Below are 18,632 nucleotides of genomic sequence, written 5' to 3'. Positions count from 1 at the left end.
TACAACTGTCTGCCTTCAGGAACAGATGGTGGTTGCGTGCTGCAGCGTTACAGCAGGAGGCACAGTATATAAACCCAAATAGGTCAGGTAGACAAAAGCCACTTTGCATCCCATGTAATAATTCTGCCATCTGATCACCCTGTGGTGTTTGGAGTCTGAACCGGCGTGCACAGAAGCCTGCCTTCCTGCTGCTTTTCCGGAGAGCGGGTAGGCTGGTGGCACAGTCGTACACAGATACCGAGGAGGGCTACTGCGGCCAGCTGTGGGGGTGTAGGATTAAGCACACTAGGATCAAGGTGTTAAAGAGATGAGACAAATATTTCTAGATATACACAACTGTCTCTCTATGCACATCTGTATACACGTTCTGCTTTACAAAGATGAAGTGATTAACTTGTTCATGAGTAGTTTCATTGGCTGCGGGGATTACTCAGTGCAAATTACTCATGGCATATGCAGTCAGGTCAGGGTCACAAACTGCGAATTCCTCAACTTGAGCAAAAGGTTCACCAGCAGTGCTGAACAAGTAATAATGAGTAACATTAGCAATAATTTTGCCATTATACTCATTTAAGTAATCAATTCAATAAACAGGAAAAAACCCTTACTTCTGTTCCTCTGGAGCACTTCAGGATTTTCAAGAGTTTTTAAATACGTAAGTGAAAAGGCCTGGAAGAAAGAAGTTCTGCCCTTACCTCAAGCAAAAGGCAGCCTGCCAAAGGGATGTTCTCATGTTCAACAGCTAAATGCAATGCAGTTCGTCCAGATTTTTGTTCCTGAGCATTGACGTTAACTCCAGCAGCAATCAGCTGTTTAAGGCAGGACATGCTATTTGCCATCACCACCATGTGAATTGCACTGAGACCTACACAAAACGAAATCCATCCATCATGGGCATTAATATTTGAAAAATAGGGAAATGTCAGTCTCATGAGTTTTGAAGTGGCTGCTTCAAAATCTATAAGAATTGTAAAATGAGTGAGTTACTGTAGTTATCTAAGCACAAGTGACTTATTTTGCCTGATTGTACACTAGAAGATGGTGTTAATAAAAATGTTCTTTGTGCATAAATTGGAACTAGTTGTGTTACTGATGGCAAGTCAAAGCCGTGCATGAAAAAAAAAACCAAACCAAACCAAAAAACCAGCAAACTACAAGGTGGAAAAGAAGGCAGGAACTAAAGAGCTCACCTAGAGCATCTCTTTGCCTCCAAGGAGAGTAGCCTTAAAAAGAAAATCTGCATCTTGGTAGTAAACAAAAAGGTACCCTGCACCGGCCCCATCTGCTACTGAACATCTCTTCTAGAAACATTCTAGGGAATAATTGGTATTTTTAGTATCATCCTCCTGTAAGGTCACACTGCCCTATCACCTCAAGATTACCTGCAGCAGCTCAAAAAGAGAATAATAAAGCCTTGTATTTAAAATCAATCAAACCAACCACCCCAATCCAACCAACCAAAAGACCCCCCTCTCTCTGAGGAACTTAACACTGTTTTTTGATTCCCATAGTGACATTTTTAGGTCAGACATTTTACAATCTACTCGAGCAGGAGTACTAAATTCAAATGACCTGTGCCACTGAAAAATGGGAGAATTGTGTCTTTGTGGTTATTTTATAGGCTCTAATTCTGTATGGTCACGAAGTACCAGGTAAGAAACTTGACACTGGACCAGAAATTATTTTTGAGGGGATTTCAGTCACTAGACAGGAGGAAATGTTTTCTTCTGGGGGGATTTTTTTTTTTAAACAGTGGTTGCATAAGGTATCTCAGGAGGAACACAGTTCTTCAAGTTTTCTGAGATCAAAAATATACAGTAACAAAAATTCAAATCCATACTGTGTCACGTGGGCGTTACCAATCTTTTAAGTTCCATACAACCTGAAAACCTACATGTCTGTGTTCTCTCATCTGTGACTGCAGGCATATAAAAGCCAAGGACAGCATGTGCAAAATGGGGAAAGATGCTATTTCCAAGGTCTGTATCTACCTGTGTAAAACCACTGTGCTGGCAGGAATTGAGGCGTGCTTGTCCAGTAGGTAAGTGGAAAACACAGCCATTATCTTTCCATACCTTCACCATTGGAAAGGTCGACCATCGGAGATATCTTCTTATGCTTGAGGAGTAGACTCAAAATCTTGTCGTCTCCTTCAGTAGCAGCTAAATGTAAGACAGAATTACCATGGCGATCCAGAAGGCTGACATCTGCTCCAGCCTTCAGCAAGTCTTCTACCACCTCTGCCTGCTTTGTGATTACTGCCAGGTGCAAGGGGGTCTAGAAGCGACAGAAGCAAGCCATGAGAAGATAAGCAACAGCTACATCACCTCTACAGAAATCTCTTAAACCCATAAAAGCTCCTAGTGTGAGAAGACGTTACTACACTTCAAAGCTAACAGAAATGAAAAGCTTGCGTATGTGTACATTTTTTTCTACTGCATACTACAAACAGGGTTTCTACTTACTGGATAGTAAAAGCTGCCTTGCCAGTGTCAGCAGTTGGACTTTGGGAGGAACAAAGATGTTGCCTACTCTTATAAGCCAAGGCACTGACCGGGCTATTTGAGCATTGCGGTGCAAGGGACTTGGGAAATGAGATAATTCCTGTGCCCCCCAGACACTGGAACCCGGCTTCCAGCTGCCCCATAGCCAAGTTCATGCCACAGAGGGAGTACCCGCACTTTCCAGGGTCTGCTCAAATCCGCCTTTGGCTGTGAACTATGCTCTAATTTTGCTCCTGAACAGGGGGTTTGCAGCCATGGGCTTAGGACTGCCGTATCCCCCAAAATGACTCTGCACAGAAAAGAAGAAAATCTTGCTGTTCTGTGCATTTATCGAAGTGCAGAACAACTGTGCATTTATGCAGCATGTGTCTAGCTAGCTGATTCTACTTGCACGTTCTCCATTTTTGTGCAAAGACACCTGCAGCACCGAGAGGCTCTCTGGCCGAGAGGTTTCCAGTATTTCCAAAGGTCAGTTGTATACTGCATTCTTGACAGTCTTGCCAGTGAACAGCATCATGTAGAACACGCTCAGAAATGTATGTATTTCAACAGTAAGGCATTCCAGTAAGGTTTGGAAAATAATTATTTCCAGCAGTAAAATAATCTAAAAATTGCACAAGATTCCATATCCATATCATTATCCTTGTATTAACACAGGACTATAAAAAAAGACTAATTCCAGCTCTGTACAATAAGCTTGTGTTTGTCGATATATTTGTCAACATATCTGCAATTAATTACTGAATCTATAGGCTACATGTACGATTCAGCTTTCAGAATACCTGTACAGAAGGAAAATTCTAGCCCAAACCTACTTTCCCTCCCACCACTGGCTTAAGGTTTAAGTAGAAGGTAGGAATAGCTGTAGAGGTCCTGGTAGTTAGAGATTTATTTCTTGTACAGAGCACAGCTTTGCTTCCTCTTTCAGTGAAACAGAAGGCACAGAATTCAATTCAGAATCTTCTGCTTGCTTTCATCAGCCTCCACATTTCAAACTTGCTCATATAAAGAGCATAAAAATGAAATGTGAAAGAGAATAAAAAAGTCAAAATAAACCCTCTGGGACTATCTGTGTAGAATAATGCCTTTACTGTTCACAGCAAAAGAAACGACACAAATGTCGGAGTGCTGCTGTGTAACATCCAGCTGGTTACCTTTGGGACAACCAAACAGTGCACACAGTTGAAAAGAGATTATTTTCCAGGCAGGTTTCCACAGCTTTTTTTAAAGCCTGTCTGAGTTACAATACAAAAACCTCAGACTCTGTCACAGATGAAGCTGAGGAGACAGAGTTGTGCCTGGCAGTTAAGAGTTCTTTTCCTACTAGGTAAAAGACATGGGGATGGGTTTTTTTTGTTTTGCTATACTGTGAATCTAGAAATGAAAGGGAAATTTTGGTGCTCATGTGATGGGCGCGAATACCATCTGGGCTATAGGAAGGGCATAGTTTGTTACAGCTTCCACATGCCTACAGATAACTGATGACGCAGCAACTGACTCACGATCCTGAGTTATCCTAGGTTAGAAAGGTCAAAAGAGCCCAGAGCTGGCACCCTGTAATCCATACCACTGGTTTAATAACAGAGAAGCCAAATAATGAAGTAATGAACTGAAGAATTTCGTGGTTTTGGCCTGCTCTACGATTAACCCACGGAGGCGTTTCTGTTAACATCAAGGGGACTTGTGAACTAAAACAGTGAAAACCTGCTCTTGCTCCTCCACCGCCTTGCACCAGGTCATTGTGTTTCTAAACTTTACAATATGTCATTGTGTTTCTAAACTTGTTTGCATTACAGCTGATCTGGGCTCATTCCAACGAATAGAAGAAAAATAAGACAGATGTAACTGTGCAATTTCGTTGTTGCTGGCAGAACAATCAACACTTACACCACCACAACAGCGCACCTGATAAAGGTCGTTTCTCATGTTAATGATGTCATTATAATTCAAATCAGGCATCACTTCCAAGAGGTTTTTCACCAGCTCAGTATGAAGGTGGATAATTGCTAAATGAAGGACACTGAAACAAACAAAAAACAGATTAACAAATTCACATTTTCAAATTTATTACAAAAATTTTAAGGTTTTGCTGTAGATCTGATTGAATTCTAACTAATATAAACACCTGACTATTAGAGGTCATGACTTCAGCACTAAATACCAGCACCTAAACTGAATCCCAACATTAAAAAAAGCTAGTCAGAAGACAACAGTGTTTAACCCTTCAATCATAAAAACAGACTCGGGATGGCTTTTGCTGGTCCTGAGCATAAATTAACTAATAGTCTAGTAAATACAAACTTTGTTTCACAAAAGAATTGTTTCAGAAAGTGTTTGAAATCCCCAGATTCTTCACTGCTTTGGTTTTTTCATGTTTTGAATTATGCAGCACATGAACACCTTTTACTGTCAAAACCTTCCTTCAGAATTTCCACAGGCCTCTCTGCCACCAAAGCAGATTTTCCCTTGGGGGTTTTCCCAGATCTGTGGGTTTTTCTTTTCTTCGTTTTCAAACAGAAAAATGACTGAGGACTCAGGCCCAGCGACTAACGGCCACAGAATTTGCAGCAGTGGCCAGAGACATCCTGCCAAATGAAAACCCTGTTTTGGGACATGAGTGACTCTGCACAGGCAAGACACTTCACCACTTCTACAGGGTTAATGCAACATCCTTTCCCAGGGTCTTCTCCAGAGCCAGGTCCCTCACCACCAGCCAGAGTGGCTGTACTTGCAAAAGACACCAGGAATAAAGCAGGTTCTGAATCCCATCACCCCTCTGCAACAGAGCTCGATTTGTCTTGTTCCCTCGAGACCTTGTTTCAAAGCCATGCCCTTTGTTTTGAAACATATCTTGCCAAGCTCTCCCTTAACAGATGCTGGCCAACTTCTAGACTCATCTTTTTAGCATATTGCTGCTGACACACAAAATATCAACATAGCACATGTGGTGCATTTGTTATGCTGCTCCAGAAATACCTGAATATACTCAGATCTACACTTTCATCAGAAAAATAAAAAGAAGTTCCTTGCCATTCAGGGTGTAGAGTCATCTTGAAATTGAGACTGAGAGCACTCAAAGCCAGAAGATATTTTAAAAAGGGAAAAAAATATGATTTCTAAACCAAACTCATCCTCGAAGGGCCTGTTTTATTGGTTCTGGACGCTGCCATAGGCAGTACCATGGCACTTTCCCTCCTTCAACTCTCCTGTGCTGTTCAAACAGTCCCACCACTACCGTAAAAGAGCTGTTCCTCTGCTCTCTGGTAGATGCTTCTTACTATGCTCTACCATGCTGACATTTTATTTCCAAATCTCTCTTCAGCAACAAATTTGCTCTTCTGCCTTTAGTTCTCTTTTCCGTAGCAAGTATTTTAATTTTACCCTGCCACTGCATGTGATGCTGTAGTCTGACAGTTGTGTGATAACAATGCTGTAAAGACATGCTGACTAGACCACGAAAGGGCAGTCAATTCCACTTTTTGAACAGTCCTGCATCAAAAAATGCTTTTCAGCACTGCTGTGGAGGCAGAGTACTGTAATACCATCAGGCTTCTGGAGAGTGGTGGTACTGGTATAAATGCAGTAACACGCGGTGTTACTGAGAGCCCACAGTAAATATACGCTAATCACAGATTAATGTATTTTGTCTTAAAGCCATAAAAGACAACACAGGTCCCATTAAAGTTATTTTCATTCCCTACATACTACTTTGATGAAAGAAAGCTGAGCAAAATTCTTTAAAGGCTTAAGCAAAAATTTTATAGTTTTTGCTTTTTATAGTCATATAATTTTAATGATTAAAGTGAAAATTAGGGAAATTGATTTATGAATTTTGACTTAAACAAACAAACAAACAAACAAAAACCCAAACAGCTCCTGAGAGAGTGGTGGAAGACAGTCACCAAAACTTTGTTTTGTTAAAAAGCTGCAGAGTAATTTAGATGTATTACATGCTCTCAGTCTAAAATCCATCCCAGGAGAAAGGCAACATGAGCTTGAGCCTCACATACTTGCAGATACTTCTTGATCCAGGAAGAAAACAACTATTTACCATCATTCTGAAAAGTATTTTGACTTTGTTGAAGTGCCCTGCAAGTCCAAATCTGAGGGGCACGTTACTGATTTTTGAATGGAGGTCCTACTTGCTCAATAGTCCTCTACCCCCCGCTTTTTTTTTTTTAAAAACACAGAAGCTGTATTGTCCAAAGTGCTAGCAGATTTTGTTGCTGGCTCCTGCCTAGCTCATATTCCTGCTTTCCTCGAAGCAGACGTTAGGTTGCCAATTGGAAAGCAAAGCAAGTAAAGTAGCTATCTCTGATTTTGCAGTCCTTTATCAGTAATCCAAGACCTATTTTCACTAGTAGCCTCTCACAGAGTAATCGAACAGTGGGATAGCATGTCTCAGTCACCTGTAATTTTCCATGTAGCTGGACACCTGAAGGCTTATATGGCTTCTACTGTACAAAATACTGCACTTTAAAGAAACAGAAGTGATTGCATGGGCCTGCCCAAAGCCTGCCAGCTAAAAAGTGAGGATGTGATAATGTCACTTGCTTATTCAAGAGATTATCTTTGCATGTGTTCAGAGCCACTTCCACCCAATTTGCTTTTAAATAACTACCAATCATTAGTTCCTCATTGTATTTCACTCTCTGAATCCCACAGAATCTGCATAGCTGTAGAGGAACAAAATGGATTTCTACTCCAACTCACATTATTGAAGGAATGATAAGCAAATATTAGCAGCCAAGTCTGCCACAAACCTCTTGGAAGACAACAGTACAGGACAGAGGTAAGCAAGAGCAAAATACCATCCTCTGGGAAGAACTTGGTGTCAGTGGGAGAAAAGCAGCATGGATCCTCCAGCTATTATTTCTATGTCTCCCGGTGCATCTGTAACTTAAAGCTTCCCATGAAGACTTAAAGCCTTGCATGGAATAAAAAGCAGGGCACCCTCCTTCAGCACAAAGCTGAGTATCCCCATCAACTGTGTATCATGATGGAAGCATGGCACTTCATGCTCAGTCGAGATTTTAAGTAAAAAAAGGCAAACAAATTGACAACATGCTCACTGTACCCTCAATGACCAGATTACTTTCTGACAGGCACTGGATCAAAGACCTTTGTGGCGTGAGTGACTTTTCTGCAAATGCAACAAAAATGTCTAAATCGCAGCTGTACCTCTCCCAAACAGCACAAAGGAGAACGATATTTATTTGATTAGAGCAGTGCTGCAATCCATGATGGGCACCCACAGGGGACAGAACAAACTGACCACACCATTTAGCCACCAAAAACATGACTTTCAACCCAGTAAGTATAGGCCACTTACTTGTCTCCATTATCATCCTGGACAACAGTGAGATGGCGCTGAACAGCCAACAGCATCTTCACATCTCCAGTTACAGCATAATCAAAGAGAGCATTGCAGTGACGCTTGGCAAGCTGCATGGCCTTCTCCAGGAACAGACCATCTGCAACACAAAGTTTTGTCTTCATCAGTTTGGTTGTCTTCTTTGCAACACCACCTTCTTTTGACAGGCATTTGTGCTGCCAAAGAAATACGAAGTGCAGACCACCAATCATTTACTGATTCACTGAGACAGGTTGCTAATTACTCCTGAGAGGTAAGGAGAGAGGGAATAAGTCCCTTGGAAGAAAAACTCGGTGCATGCTGAGCATTCAGGCAGCAGGAATCCTGAGAACAGTCCAACTCTGGAAGCTACCTTTAGTTTGAGTGGCACCAAATTAATTGCATTGATGTGTTCTTATGTGTAATGAGACAAAAGGAGCAGGAACTTGGATTTGCTTAGATACAAGCAACATCTAAGGACTCTTGTCCACAGAGCACGTAAAAGAACCTCCCATGCAGTTCTGAGTAGTTTAGACTTGAGGAAACTGAGGCACAAGAAGCCTAAGTGACCTGTCAATTACTGCACAGAAACCCACAGAAAAGCTATGGAATAAATGCAGGGCTTTCTGCCCCCTCTCCGACTCAAACCATGCAGTCTTTCCTGCTTTAGAGCAGCAGCACAGAGAGTGTGTTCACCTGTTTAAAACATTCCAGTGTTTACAATGCTTAGTATTTGTAGTATCCTGATTTTAGGTAGAAAATGTACAAGCACTGAGATTTCAAAAAGCAGAATTTGTCACGGTGGGGAGGCAAAAGGGAGAAAGGGGAGGAAAGAAACTAATTTGTTGAAAAAAGTCACTCTAGCTGCTCTGTCAATACCTTTGTGGTTCTGTATCAGCAAGAAACTAGCGAAAATGAAACAGATGAACTTTCAAACCACAGTCGTCATTCTGGGAAGCAGTATCAGCCTGTATTTTGAGCAGTTTCATGTTTCTATAAAACCTTGTAAGGTTAGAAATTACTAACAGCAAACAAGTAAAACAGACTTTGTCATTTAAAACACACATAGGGAGAGAATACCCAGGATTTCCAGCTACACAAAACCAGGCATTTAGACCAGGTTAGAAGCATATCCCTGGTGAACATGTGAATACATAACTTCTATAAGCCGAAGACTTACTCAGCTATCCATGAAGCTTATTGTTCTAGCCAATATATCACTGTGCTTCCTATACTATATGCCCAGCCTAATAAATTTATATTTGCTATTTACCTTTTAACGCTAAATAATAGCATTAGATGGATGTTATGTTCAGGATATATATCCAGGGTAAATGGTATTAAGCAATTTGGTCTTTTCTCATTATAGACATTTCCAGAGTCTGAAAAACTAGATGCTGAACCTCCTTGGTTCCCCATATCAAGCACGCAGAAAAGCTATCCTTCAAAATATTACAAGATAGCATCTTTTAGTCTAATACCCAAATGTTCTACCCTGCAGTAGCCATTTCATGAAGCCTGTTCTTCTGCATCTATTCTTCATATAATCTGGAGATTATATTGAAATTGGCTCTTTTCATGCCATTATAATAGGTAAATAAAAGAAACAGTCAACTTCCTGCCTACAATGTTCACTACTCGGAAACCAGGCCAACAATCCAGACCCCTCCTTGGTGCCTGCTAAATGGACATTATTATTTCTTCACATATCAGCAAAAGATTTTGCTCTTTGAATCAGTCACAGGATTTATCACAACCAGAACTGCAAACGGCAAGTTCTTCAGCTTTTCTCAGGAGCACCATCTGTTTCTCAGATCACAAGAAGCTACACCTTGGAGGATTTTACAACTACAACCCACCTACTACGTGACTTTGGTTTCCCAAGCCACAGCTTCTAGTGCTCTTAATAGCAAGTGTCACACAGGGCTGATACACACAAGGTAATGTGCCCTCTCCCTGACCAAGAAGGGAACAACAAAAGTGGTCCAAATCACATTACCCTTGGTAAAAGCCAGGAACAAAAAATTCCTTCCTGCTCAATTCCTACCACTACCATGTCCCTCTAGTCCAACCGTTATCTTTTTTCATTTTATGAGATTACTCAAATCCTTTAAAAAAGTGACTATCAACTGTTTTAAAAAACAATCCAAGAAAAGGAAGTCTTACTGTCTGGGAAAGGGTCATTTATAGTTTTCATATATTTTACAATGCTACTGCTAAACCATTTCTATTGACTACTCTTGCCTTCCTCCCCTTTTGTTCAGCAGTTTGATGTGTAAGACTTTGCTACCCAACAGTGTTATTTTACTGTATATTTGTCACATGGGAACAGATACATTTACATTTTAAATTCAAACCTTTAATACCACTTTGCATGCAATTTAACAGTAGAATTGCAGGGAAGAACTACTGCAACAATCACGCCAACATCCATTTACTCATCCATTAAAGCCTATCAAATATCAAAAGCCAAGTCAACTGCTGAATTGTATTCCATGTACCTTCACTGCTTTCAGTGTTCCTCATACAGGTTTATTATAAAGCAGTGTTAAATGTGCCCAGCAGGCTAAGCTATCTCTTCTCCTTGCATGACAAGCAGCAGTTCAGTTGCCCAGTGGCAGTACAAAGGTGGAAGATTATCTACAGAACTATGTATGGGGAGGGACCTTAGATTTGGGGGAACAGAATCCCTCCTGTTTCCTCCAGGAGGCATTATCATATTTTGAAAACAGCAAGCAGACGTTTATGGGGTTTCCAGGCCTTTAACACCAGCTTTGCCCATAACTCAGTCTGATCTACCCTAAATACATTTACTTGTTCACTTACCCTGCCACCTGCAATCTGCTTCATTTACATCACTTCCAGTTTTACAGGAAGAAGCAGCATCCTCCTTCTCATTATCACCAGAGGTTCTGCACTCATTCCTCTCCATAGTTTCCACTTTCACATCGTGTTTCATGTCCCATTTGTCACTTTGTTTATCAGAGCTCTTCCCATCTTGTTCAGCTGTGCTATTTGATAGTCCTTCAAACAAAAATTAGTATCATTAGTGTCCAACACTGTTGCTTTTTTATGCAAGTGATAAAGCTCAACTAGCCATAACCAAACCCTAAAGAACTCAATACAGAAATTTACTTTGACATAGGTGTCATCATTAAACACTCACGAATCATAATACTCCAGATGCCAACACGCACAGACAGACATAGCAATGTAACTTGCTGTAAAGTGATGTTATGTTTTTGACAGCCTCTGCTTTAAAGATAAACTTTTATATATAACAGCAGATATACTTCTCTTTTTATGGTACAAGAATGCAAGTTTGAAGTATTCCCAGGAAATCTAGCAGAATTATTGAGATTTACTTTTGTTTTTCTGACAGCAAATTCATCCCTGAGACTTTGGAAACAACTACAGAGTATTCAACATGTAGATTTGAAATGACTTCCCTATTTTAGGAAGCCAAGAATGCCCTTATTATTAACTTAATCTTTTCCATTGACTTTTATGTTATTTCTCTAGGCTAGTCCTTGGGTCACCTGTAATCAGAATGTTCAAGCAAACGAAAGGGCTGTTGCTTGAAACATACAATGAATATAGATGCACACAGAGGGGTTTTGGTGACTGCTTCTCAGGAGTTAGCAGTAAAAAGGAACATGCACACAGCTTTCAAGGTAGACTTGAGAGAATTAAAGAGAAGCAGGGCAGTATAATCTACACAAACCCCTCTGCTGCCGGAGGTTCTAGAAAAGAGACTGATTCTAGGGAAAAAAAATAGCCCCCCCAGCACACTTCACTAGACCTGCATGACAGTTCAGCTCATACTGTAGAAGAAAATAAAGATAGTCAAACTCATTCAACTGTTCCAAGAATGACATTTTTACTGTTACCATGTTTCATTCCAGCATTGGACTTTGTTGTGCCAGGGTGGAAATGCATGCCTCCAAAAGCAGAGTATCCATATGAAGGATAACTGAACCCTAAAGAAATGAAAAAGTTGGAAGAATTAATAGAATTACATCCTAAAGCAATGAAAACACCAGCTAGAAGAACACTGAACCTAAAGAACTGAAATTTTGTTTTCTACATACCTTCTGCTTTATTCCATCTGATTAAAATAGATTTTCCAGACTGAAGGTGAACTCTTCCCCACCCCTTCAAGAATCCAAAGAAATTCTACATGGTTGGCTAGTAACACTCTTTGTCCCAACATCCATAAGGCTGCACAAATGTATTATATCACTAGTATGCTTCATCTAAGTCTCAACTGAGATTTCACAAGCTACCTGTATGCTTTTGAATCTTTGTGATTACAACAGGTTTGTATTCTGGTGTTATGTTATAGATGTGCTGCTATCAATGCATGTAACAATATGAAAACTGCTGCTCTGTCCCCTGCTCTAAAAAAAGGGTTGCAAAGGTACTGTGGTTCAGATTACATTTGCTGAGCTACAGGTTTTTAATGCTCTGCTGCAAGAATCAAAGCAATGCTCTTATGATCCTGCTCTTATGATATTCTCTGGCTTCAAAAGATAGTAGAAAATTTACTAATTAGTATCTCAAATTTTTAATAGTTCTTTGCACTAACAGGGTTAATTTGCCAAATTCCACTCCTGGTCCCAGAAATAATTAAGAATCTTTTCAATTTTAAGCATCCAAGATGGTACTTAGCTGAGCTGTCTCATGAATTTCAGTGCCTTTGAGGCCCTAGGAAGCAACAAAGCTAAGATATGATGGATTCCTGACTCAGATTCCCTCAACTAGAAAGGTGTTATCTGTGACTTAAAGCTTCAAGGAAGAGGAAAAAAAAAAGTCACCATGAGCCTTATATCCAAGTAGGAAGGCAAAGCAACTGAAGAAGTATTTAGAAAAGAAGGAGATGCTTGACTGAAATGAGTTACACTGGTACAAAGACAGGAGAGGCAGGTCTTACCTACCTAGAAGGAGAAGAAATCCTCATCACATTTTAAAAATCAGAATAAACATCTGTCCTGCTCTCAAAGTAGAACCCCTTCCCCTCTTCACCCAAAACTGCTGACTTACCAGATCCAGCACCGCCACCTCCCCCTCCATACATGCCACCGCCTCCTGCGCCACTGCCTCCACCATAGCCATCAGAGAAGTTTGGCATTAGCTTCTGTCGTTTCCTTTGCACTTCTTCTTTATCTGGGTTAGAAGGAATAGACGGGATAAGGACTCACTCTTACTGGTGGCCACGCACAGAAGAGGATGTGCATACAGAAAGCATTACTAAAGTTTACTAGTTTATAAAGGAAAATGCAGAGTGCTGTCAAAGAGTCAACTCTCTTCTAGCTCCAAACAACAGAACAACTTTGTATGTAATAGAGCAGTGAGAATTCCTGCGAGAAACAAGCTAGTGCCAAGTCCCCAGCCAGACCAACAGCATTGCTCAGGCCCGTGTGGTCTCTTCAGTTATGTCAGGTACCTTGTGCTCAGACTGGGAGGGAAAGGTGCAGAGACGTCTTAGGGGGCTCAGAGTTTCCTTCAAAAGTGTCTCATGTACTCAGAACCCCGGAAATCAGTGGTCCCCAAATTCTTCTATGTCTAAGTCAAGTCATAAACCAGCACAAGTGCCCTGAACCACAAACTTGTTCAAGAAAATTTGCCTTTTGGGAATATAAGCACAGGCTCTTCTACTAAGCATATCTACTTCAGAAATGGACCCTTATCAAAGGGTCAGGAAATCACAAGGCACTTATATTTCCAACAGTGCAGAGTACCTGCAGTGTCCTTTGAACATTTGTTTAAGGGTAAGGATGGCAAGAAACGGTGAAAAAAAATATTTGCTTGAAATGATTTACTTAAAATATCAGAAAAGCCACCGGAATAAAGATAGCTTATTTTCAGGCAGGACATAATACTGTCAAACCATGCTGAGCAGCATTAAAACAAAACAAAACCAAACCAAAACCAAGCCTGAATATTTTATAGTGTAAGTACAAAATAATACTTAGCCCCCCTGGAAAGCAAAACACAAAGATTTAAAAGTAGTACCCCAGTGACTGGGGAAAGTGAAAATGTCATGACAAGAGCTACAAAAATGGGGATACAAATGTTACAGGGGTTAAAATCCAGGAGAACTGTTGAGGAAAGAACAAAATATCCTTCCTTCACTAAACGATCTAGTAGTTTTCAACAGCCATATGACAAAAAGAAATTTCATGCACAGGCACATCAGTCAGTGCATCAAATAAGAGAGCTGAATACACGAAACAGTATACTGAAAAGTACGAGTGCGTTATTTCCAGGCATACATGATCTGTAAGTATGTATGCATGCATGCACCAGGCATACTCACACTGACGAGGAGAGAAAACTCTAGAGAGCAATCTAGTCAGAGAAACAAACAAAAAATCCACATAACACATGTCTAAGTTTGTGTGTACACTTGCAACAAGGGGAAAAAAAACCCAGTCCCTAAATGGTAATTTCATTATTAGGTTGTGTAGGGGATCCGAAAATGCACGTAACAATATCGAATTAATTTTACTCCATTAAGAGGCACATAAGAGGTTTGCTTCAAATCTGGCAACTTTGCTCTGCAGTTGTACGCTTCACTTGCCATAAAACTTGTGCAAGAGATTCCTGAAATAATTACAGATACAAAATCCTCTAGCAACTCTGGAAGTTTTTGTGAATGCACGCTTTCTGCTATTTTATTATAATAGGTGTAAAGTAGATTCACTTGGACATCAACCACCACCCCTCCCGCCTCAGCTGTCCTTACTCCATTACCACTGATGCACACATATTTCAGAGTTTGACAGGGTATTGATTTCAACAGGGCGCTAATCTAGGCACTGAAAACATGCAAGATCAGGACTTAATAGCACAACCTGCAGGCAGGTAAACTGTTAAGCAGAAAGATTATTGTCTTAGTACAATGAAACACCAATTCTGACTTGGGCCTCAAGGCATTTCCATACCATTAACATTATTGATATTTAAAATTATGATTGCTGCTGCCATTCACGTCAAACATTTCAAATGTAGACTTTAAAGGGCACAGATCTGCTAGTTAAACTTCTTTTCACTAACAACTTAGGAAGCAGGTCTGATGCCAACTATTCTACTCCTGCTAAGCGACTAACATTTTAACACAAGAGACTGAAACAGCACTTTCCCTGCTCTTACAAGAAGTGTCTTGGGCTTACTTAACTAGTACAGGCAACTGGAAAATTCAAAAACATCAGTGAAATTGTGAGGCATGAAGGAGAGAACTGCAAAACACGTACTTTTTCCACCAGATACCAACCAGTCTTCGGTTTAAGGTTTCATCTGAAAGTACTGACAGTAAAATGTCCTCAGATATTATTTTGCATAAACTTAGAGGAATAGAGTGCCATCTACTGTATGGACAGGCATGCGTGCATATCAGAAACTTGCAGGGAGTAAGCCTCACTAGGAAAATACCCATGGATTTACTGCCTACAAGTCCAACAAAAAACCTACGAACCCATTACAGAGCTACCACTTTTCGTATTAGCTCTGTAGAAAACAAGGACGCAAATATCCTATTTTCTAAAAATAACCACTACAAAAAAAATCCCTCATCCAACAAGTCCTATCTTATTAAAAACATTCCTAGGGACCCCGCAGTTTCTGTTTCCAATATATAAAACGGGTTTAATGCATTACCTTTGATTTCCGGATAGTAGAGAAAAGGCTTTGGTTCGCTTGTTTCTAGATCAGATTTCCGACGCAGTTGTACAAATACAGATGCTGGCTTTGTGATATTGACATCTCGATACTTGGGTGTTTTGAACACAATAGCAAACTGTGAAGGAAACAATGATAAGCACATCTATCATGGAGCATGGGTTCTGACAACTTTGCTTTTACATTTGTGTTATTTTGTACGAGTTGGTTCACGGCTTGGGAGGCAAAAATTCTTAGCAGACGGCTGCTACAACAATAAGTTTCCGTTTTAGTTTTCAGTTGCACTTTTGAGTTTGAGTCCTAAAGCCTTTTGGGAAAGACAGAACTGCCATGCAAAGTATCACCACATCATGTATGTTAGTACTGCATTGTTTGTCCCCTCATCATTTAGCATCTAGTCTGTGGCTTTCTCAGTGTGTTCACAGGTGCTCCGAGAGCTTTTTATATATCCTATCCCAATTTACACTGGTGCATGTTAAAGCAATGGGTCTATCTCCCAATTTCCTCACACTGTATTCCTAACCTGCCTAGTTACCTAACGTACAACTTTAAAGAACAGTTAAGATTGTACTATTATTAGGAAGTAACCAACAAAAGAAGAGGTTAGTACGGGATACAGGTGCTTTCATCTAATTTACGAATTATAATATAATGCTACTTTACGGAGATGAGAAAATCATTAACAAATGACAAATGCTCTGTTACTTACCTGTCTATGTACATCTGTAGGAGAAAAGTCTCCAAAGCCTTCCCACATACCTCCATTTTCATCCTCTTCATAGAAACGTATTTGAATATCATCTGCGAAGAGGGAAAGAAACACTCTTTAGGATGTTGTGCATTTGTTTAACGTTTGGGATGTTTATGCATTTGTTTAACCTTTGGCTAAGTTTATTTCAGATAAAAATCAACATGGCTACATTTTGGCTGGATGATAATGTTACATGAATAATACACGGATTATCTTTATCCATTTTCTGAAAACATCATAAATAACCAATTTTTAACATCAATTTTAGATCAGCCTAATTCTAATGACTTCACTGAAGTTGCTCTCTATTTACTGAGCAGTAAAAGGAGAACTAGATTCACTACCTCTTCCTATTCTAGGGCTATAAAACATTCCAGAGGAGCTTTATTTGGAACAAACATGTAGGGAGGGGAGAACTTAAAGCGTGAAACATAGAAACCACCCTTTCTCCTCCAACAGTTTCAGTTCAAAAAACTGCAGCAAAACCTGAAGTGCCACAGTTCAAGTTCCGCTTGCTGCTGGCAGAGTGCCACTTTGGAGCTGCAGCTCAGAGAGACAGCAAGGGTGTGATCGAGTGGCATGTCAGCAGTGATCCCTCACCCCCCAAACACAGCATGGGCCAGAAACATGAGATTTGGCTTCTGCTCCTCTAAACATATTTTCTTTCATCCTCCTTGTATTTATTTATTTATATTTTTAGGAGAAGCTGGGAAATATCACACTAGCATATTCCTTCCCCAGCACTCCTGCTGAGAAAAAAACTAGAAAAAGCCTATTCTCTCTCAGGGTGACTGATGCAGGACAGGCTTTTGGAGCAGACAGACTGCTTCCTCTGATCCACCACCTGCTAGTCTCAAGACTGTTAACCACCACTTCCAGTCCTGCTGTCCTGCATGCTCAAGTTCCTTCAGGCAGGAGGTTTCTGAGAGCAGTGAGGTCAGGGGAAACCCCGATCCGGCTGAGGGGAAACCCCACCTCAGGGCTTCCACTGAGTCAGACATTTATCTATTTATTTTGTGCACAAGAGTTATGTTTCATCTCAGTCTTTCTGACAGCAGAAGGTATATACACTACTGAAGGAAAACAGTTTTTTCAAAGCCCCCTCTCTTTCCTAAGGGGTAGAAGAACATTTGCAAGAAAGAGAGGTGGAAAAGGACAGCCTGTATTAACAGAAAACGACCACATGATTTTAACAACATGTGAAGAGACTGATTCCAAACAGGTCAGAATGGGGTACCTGCTCCACCATGCAATCTACATCAGGGAGTCCCAGGTATTACCTATAGCTGAAAAATGCAAAGGATTTCCCTTGCTCCCGTTTTTTTCTTTTTAGTTCAGCCCAAAAACAAAGCATCCAAATCCACACTGCCCAATCCTGACACATTCATAGGCACGAGCAGAGTCTGTGAGAAGTATCTATTTACACTGAGTAATCTTTACCATTAGCATATACATAAAAATGAAGTTACTAGCAGCAGTGCTGAACACATTCAGTTCCCATCAGTGGTTAACAAAGAACGCTCATACTTACTCTTTATAATCAGGAACTTAATAATAAATCAGAAACTTCAGAATAATTCAGAGCAGGTGTTAGTTAATGGAGTTAAACATCACCCAGGACCCACCACCCACAAAAAACCCAGAACATGGGCGAGGGCAGAAATTTGAGGAGAACAAAGATGATCACATGGTCTCTGTGGAGGCAACACGAGATGAATTTGCTTTGCAGCAGACTCTTTGATTTATTCATTTTCCAGACTGCTGGCCTGACTTTCAGAAAGGCTGAGTGCTTACCAATCCTGCTGCACTATCGGAGCAGGAGAATACTAAAGCAACACAGCAGGCTTCATGTGTACTCCAGATGAACACCCTGGTGTGCCTTACAATACTCAGGTCTCTTACCTTTCTGAACCTTGTCACAGAGAAGGTAAATCTCTTCCCCTCCTGTTACACACCCTGCTGTTCTGTCCATTCTTACGATTTTTAGGTTGGAGGCATTGGGAGCTTCTATTGAAAGGAAAGAATAAAAAAACCTGCTTATCTTCATAACAGTTTTAGATTTCAGAAAAACCCAAGCACAACACACACAAATGCAATAGAAAGACAAGCCTCCAATACAACCTACCTAAATTTGTCTGTTTTTTTTAAACAGGAATAAATCAACAGTTTTTAATCTGAAAGGCATAATCTTGTATCCTCTAAGCTTTGACTGAACTGTGAACTATAAAATAAGGCCCTGGCCATTCCAGCACAATTACTGCACTAGTAAAGTAGCACAGCAGTGAATTGCATCCAGCACTCTGCATTAGTACTAACTTTATGACAAGAGCGCATTACAGAGAAT

The 18,632-nt window shown here is 40.4% G+C and overlaps 1 protein-coding gene across 4 annotated transcripts in view; it reads right to left on the bottom strand.

Annotated features, from left to right (window-relative positions):
• Positions 1–18,632, bottom strand: part of NFKB1 (nuclear factor kappa B subunit 1) — a 60,837-nt gene that overhangs the window by 4,854 nt on the left and 37,351 nt on the right. For all 4 annotated transcript variants that reach the window (XM_075500641.1, XM_075500642.1, XM_075500643.1 and 1 more), the window contains 10 exons: positions 18,191–18,295; positions 16,247–16,338; positions 15,517–15,655; positions 12,901–13,023; positions 11,748–11,837; positions 10,684–10,881; positions 7,837–7,978; positions 4,410–4,524; positions 2,076–2,277; positions 696–865 (listed from right to left, as the gene is read on the bottom strand). In XM_075500641.1, the coding sequence (XP_075356756.1) occupies positions 696–865; positions 2,076–2,277; positions 4,410–4,524; positions 7,837–7,978; positions 10,684–10,881; positions 11,748–11,837; positions 12,901–13,023; positions 15,517–15,655; positions 16,247–16,338; positions 18,191–18,295 (1,376 nt within the window). The remainder of the gene's footprint in view (positions 1–695; positions 866–2,075; positions 2,278–4,409; positions 4,525–7,836; positions 7,979–10,683; positions 10,882–11,747; positions 11,838–12,900; positions 13,024–15,516; positions 15,656–16,246; positions 16,339–18,190; positions 18,296–18,632) is intronic.

The sequence above is a fragment of the Mycteria americana genome, chromosome 4 (genome assembly GCF_035582795.1).
Source record: "Mycteria americana isolate JAX WOST 10 ecotype Jacksonville Zoo and Gardens chromosome 4, USCA_MyAme_1.0, whole genome shotgun sequence".
NCBI lineage: Eukaryota > Metazoa > Chordata > Aves > Ciconiiformes > Ciconiidae > Mycteria > Mycteria americana.
This window is presented reverse-complemented; position numbering and strand designations above follow the sequence as displayed.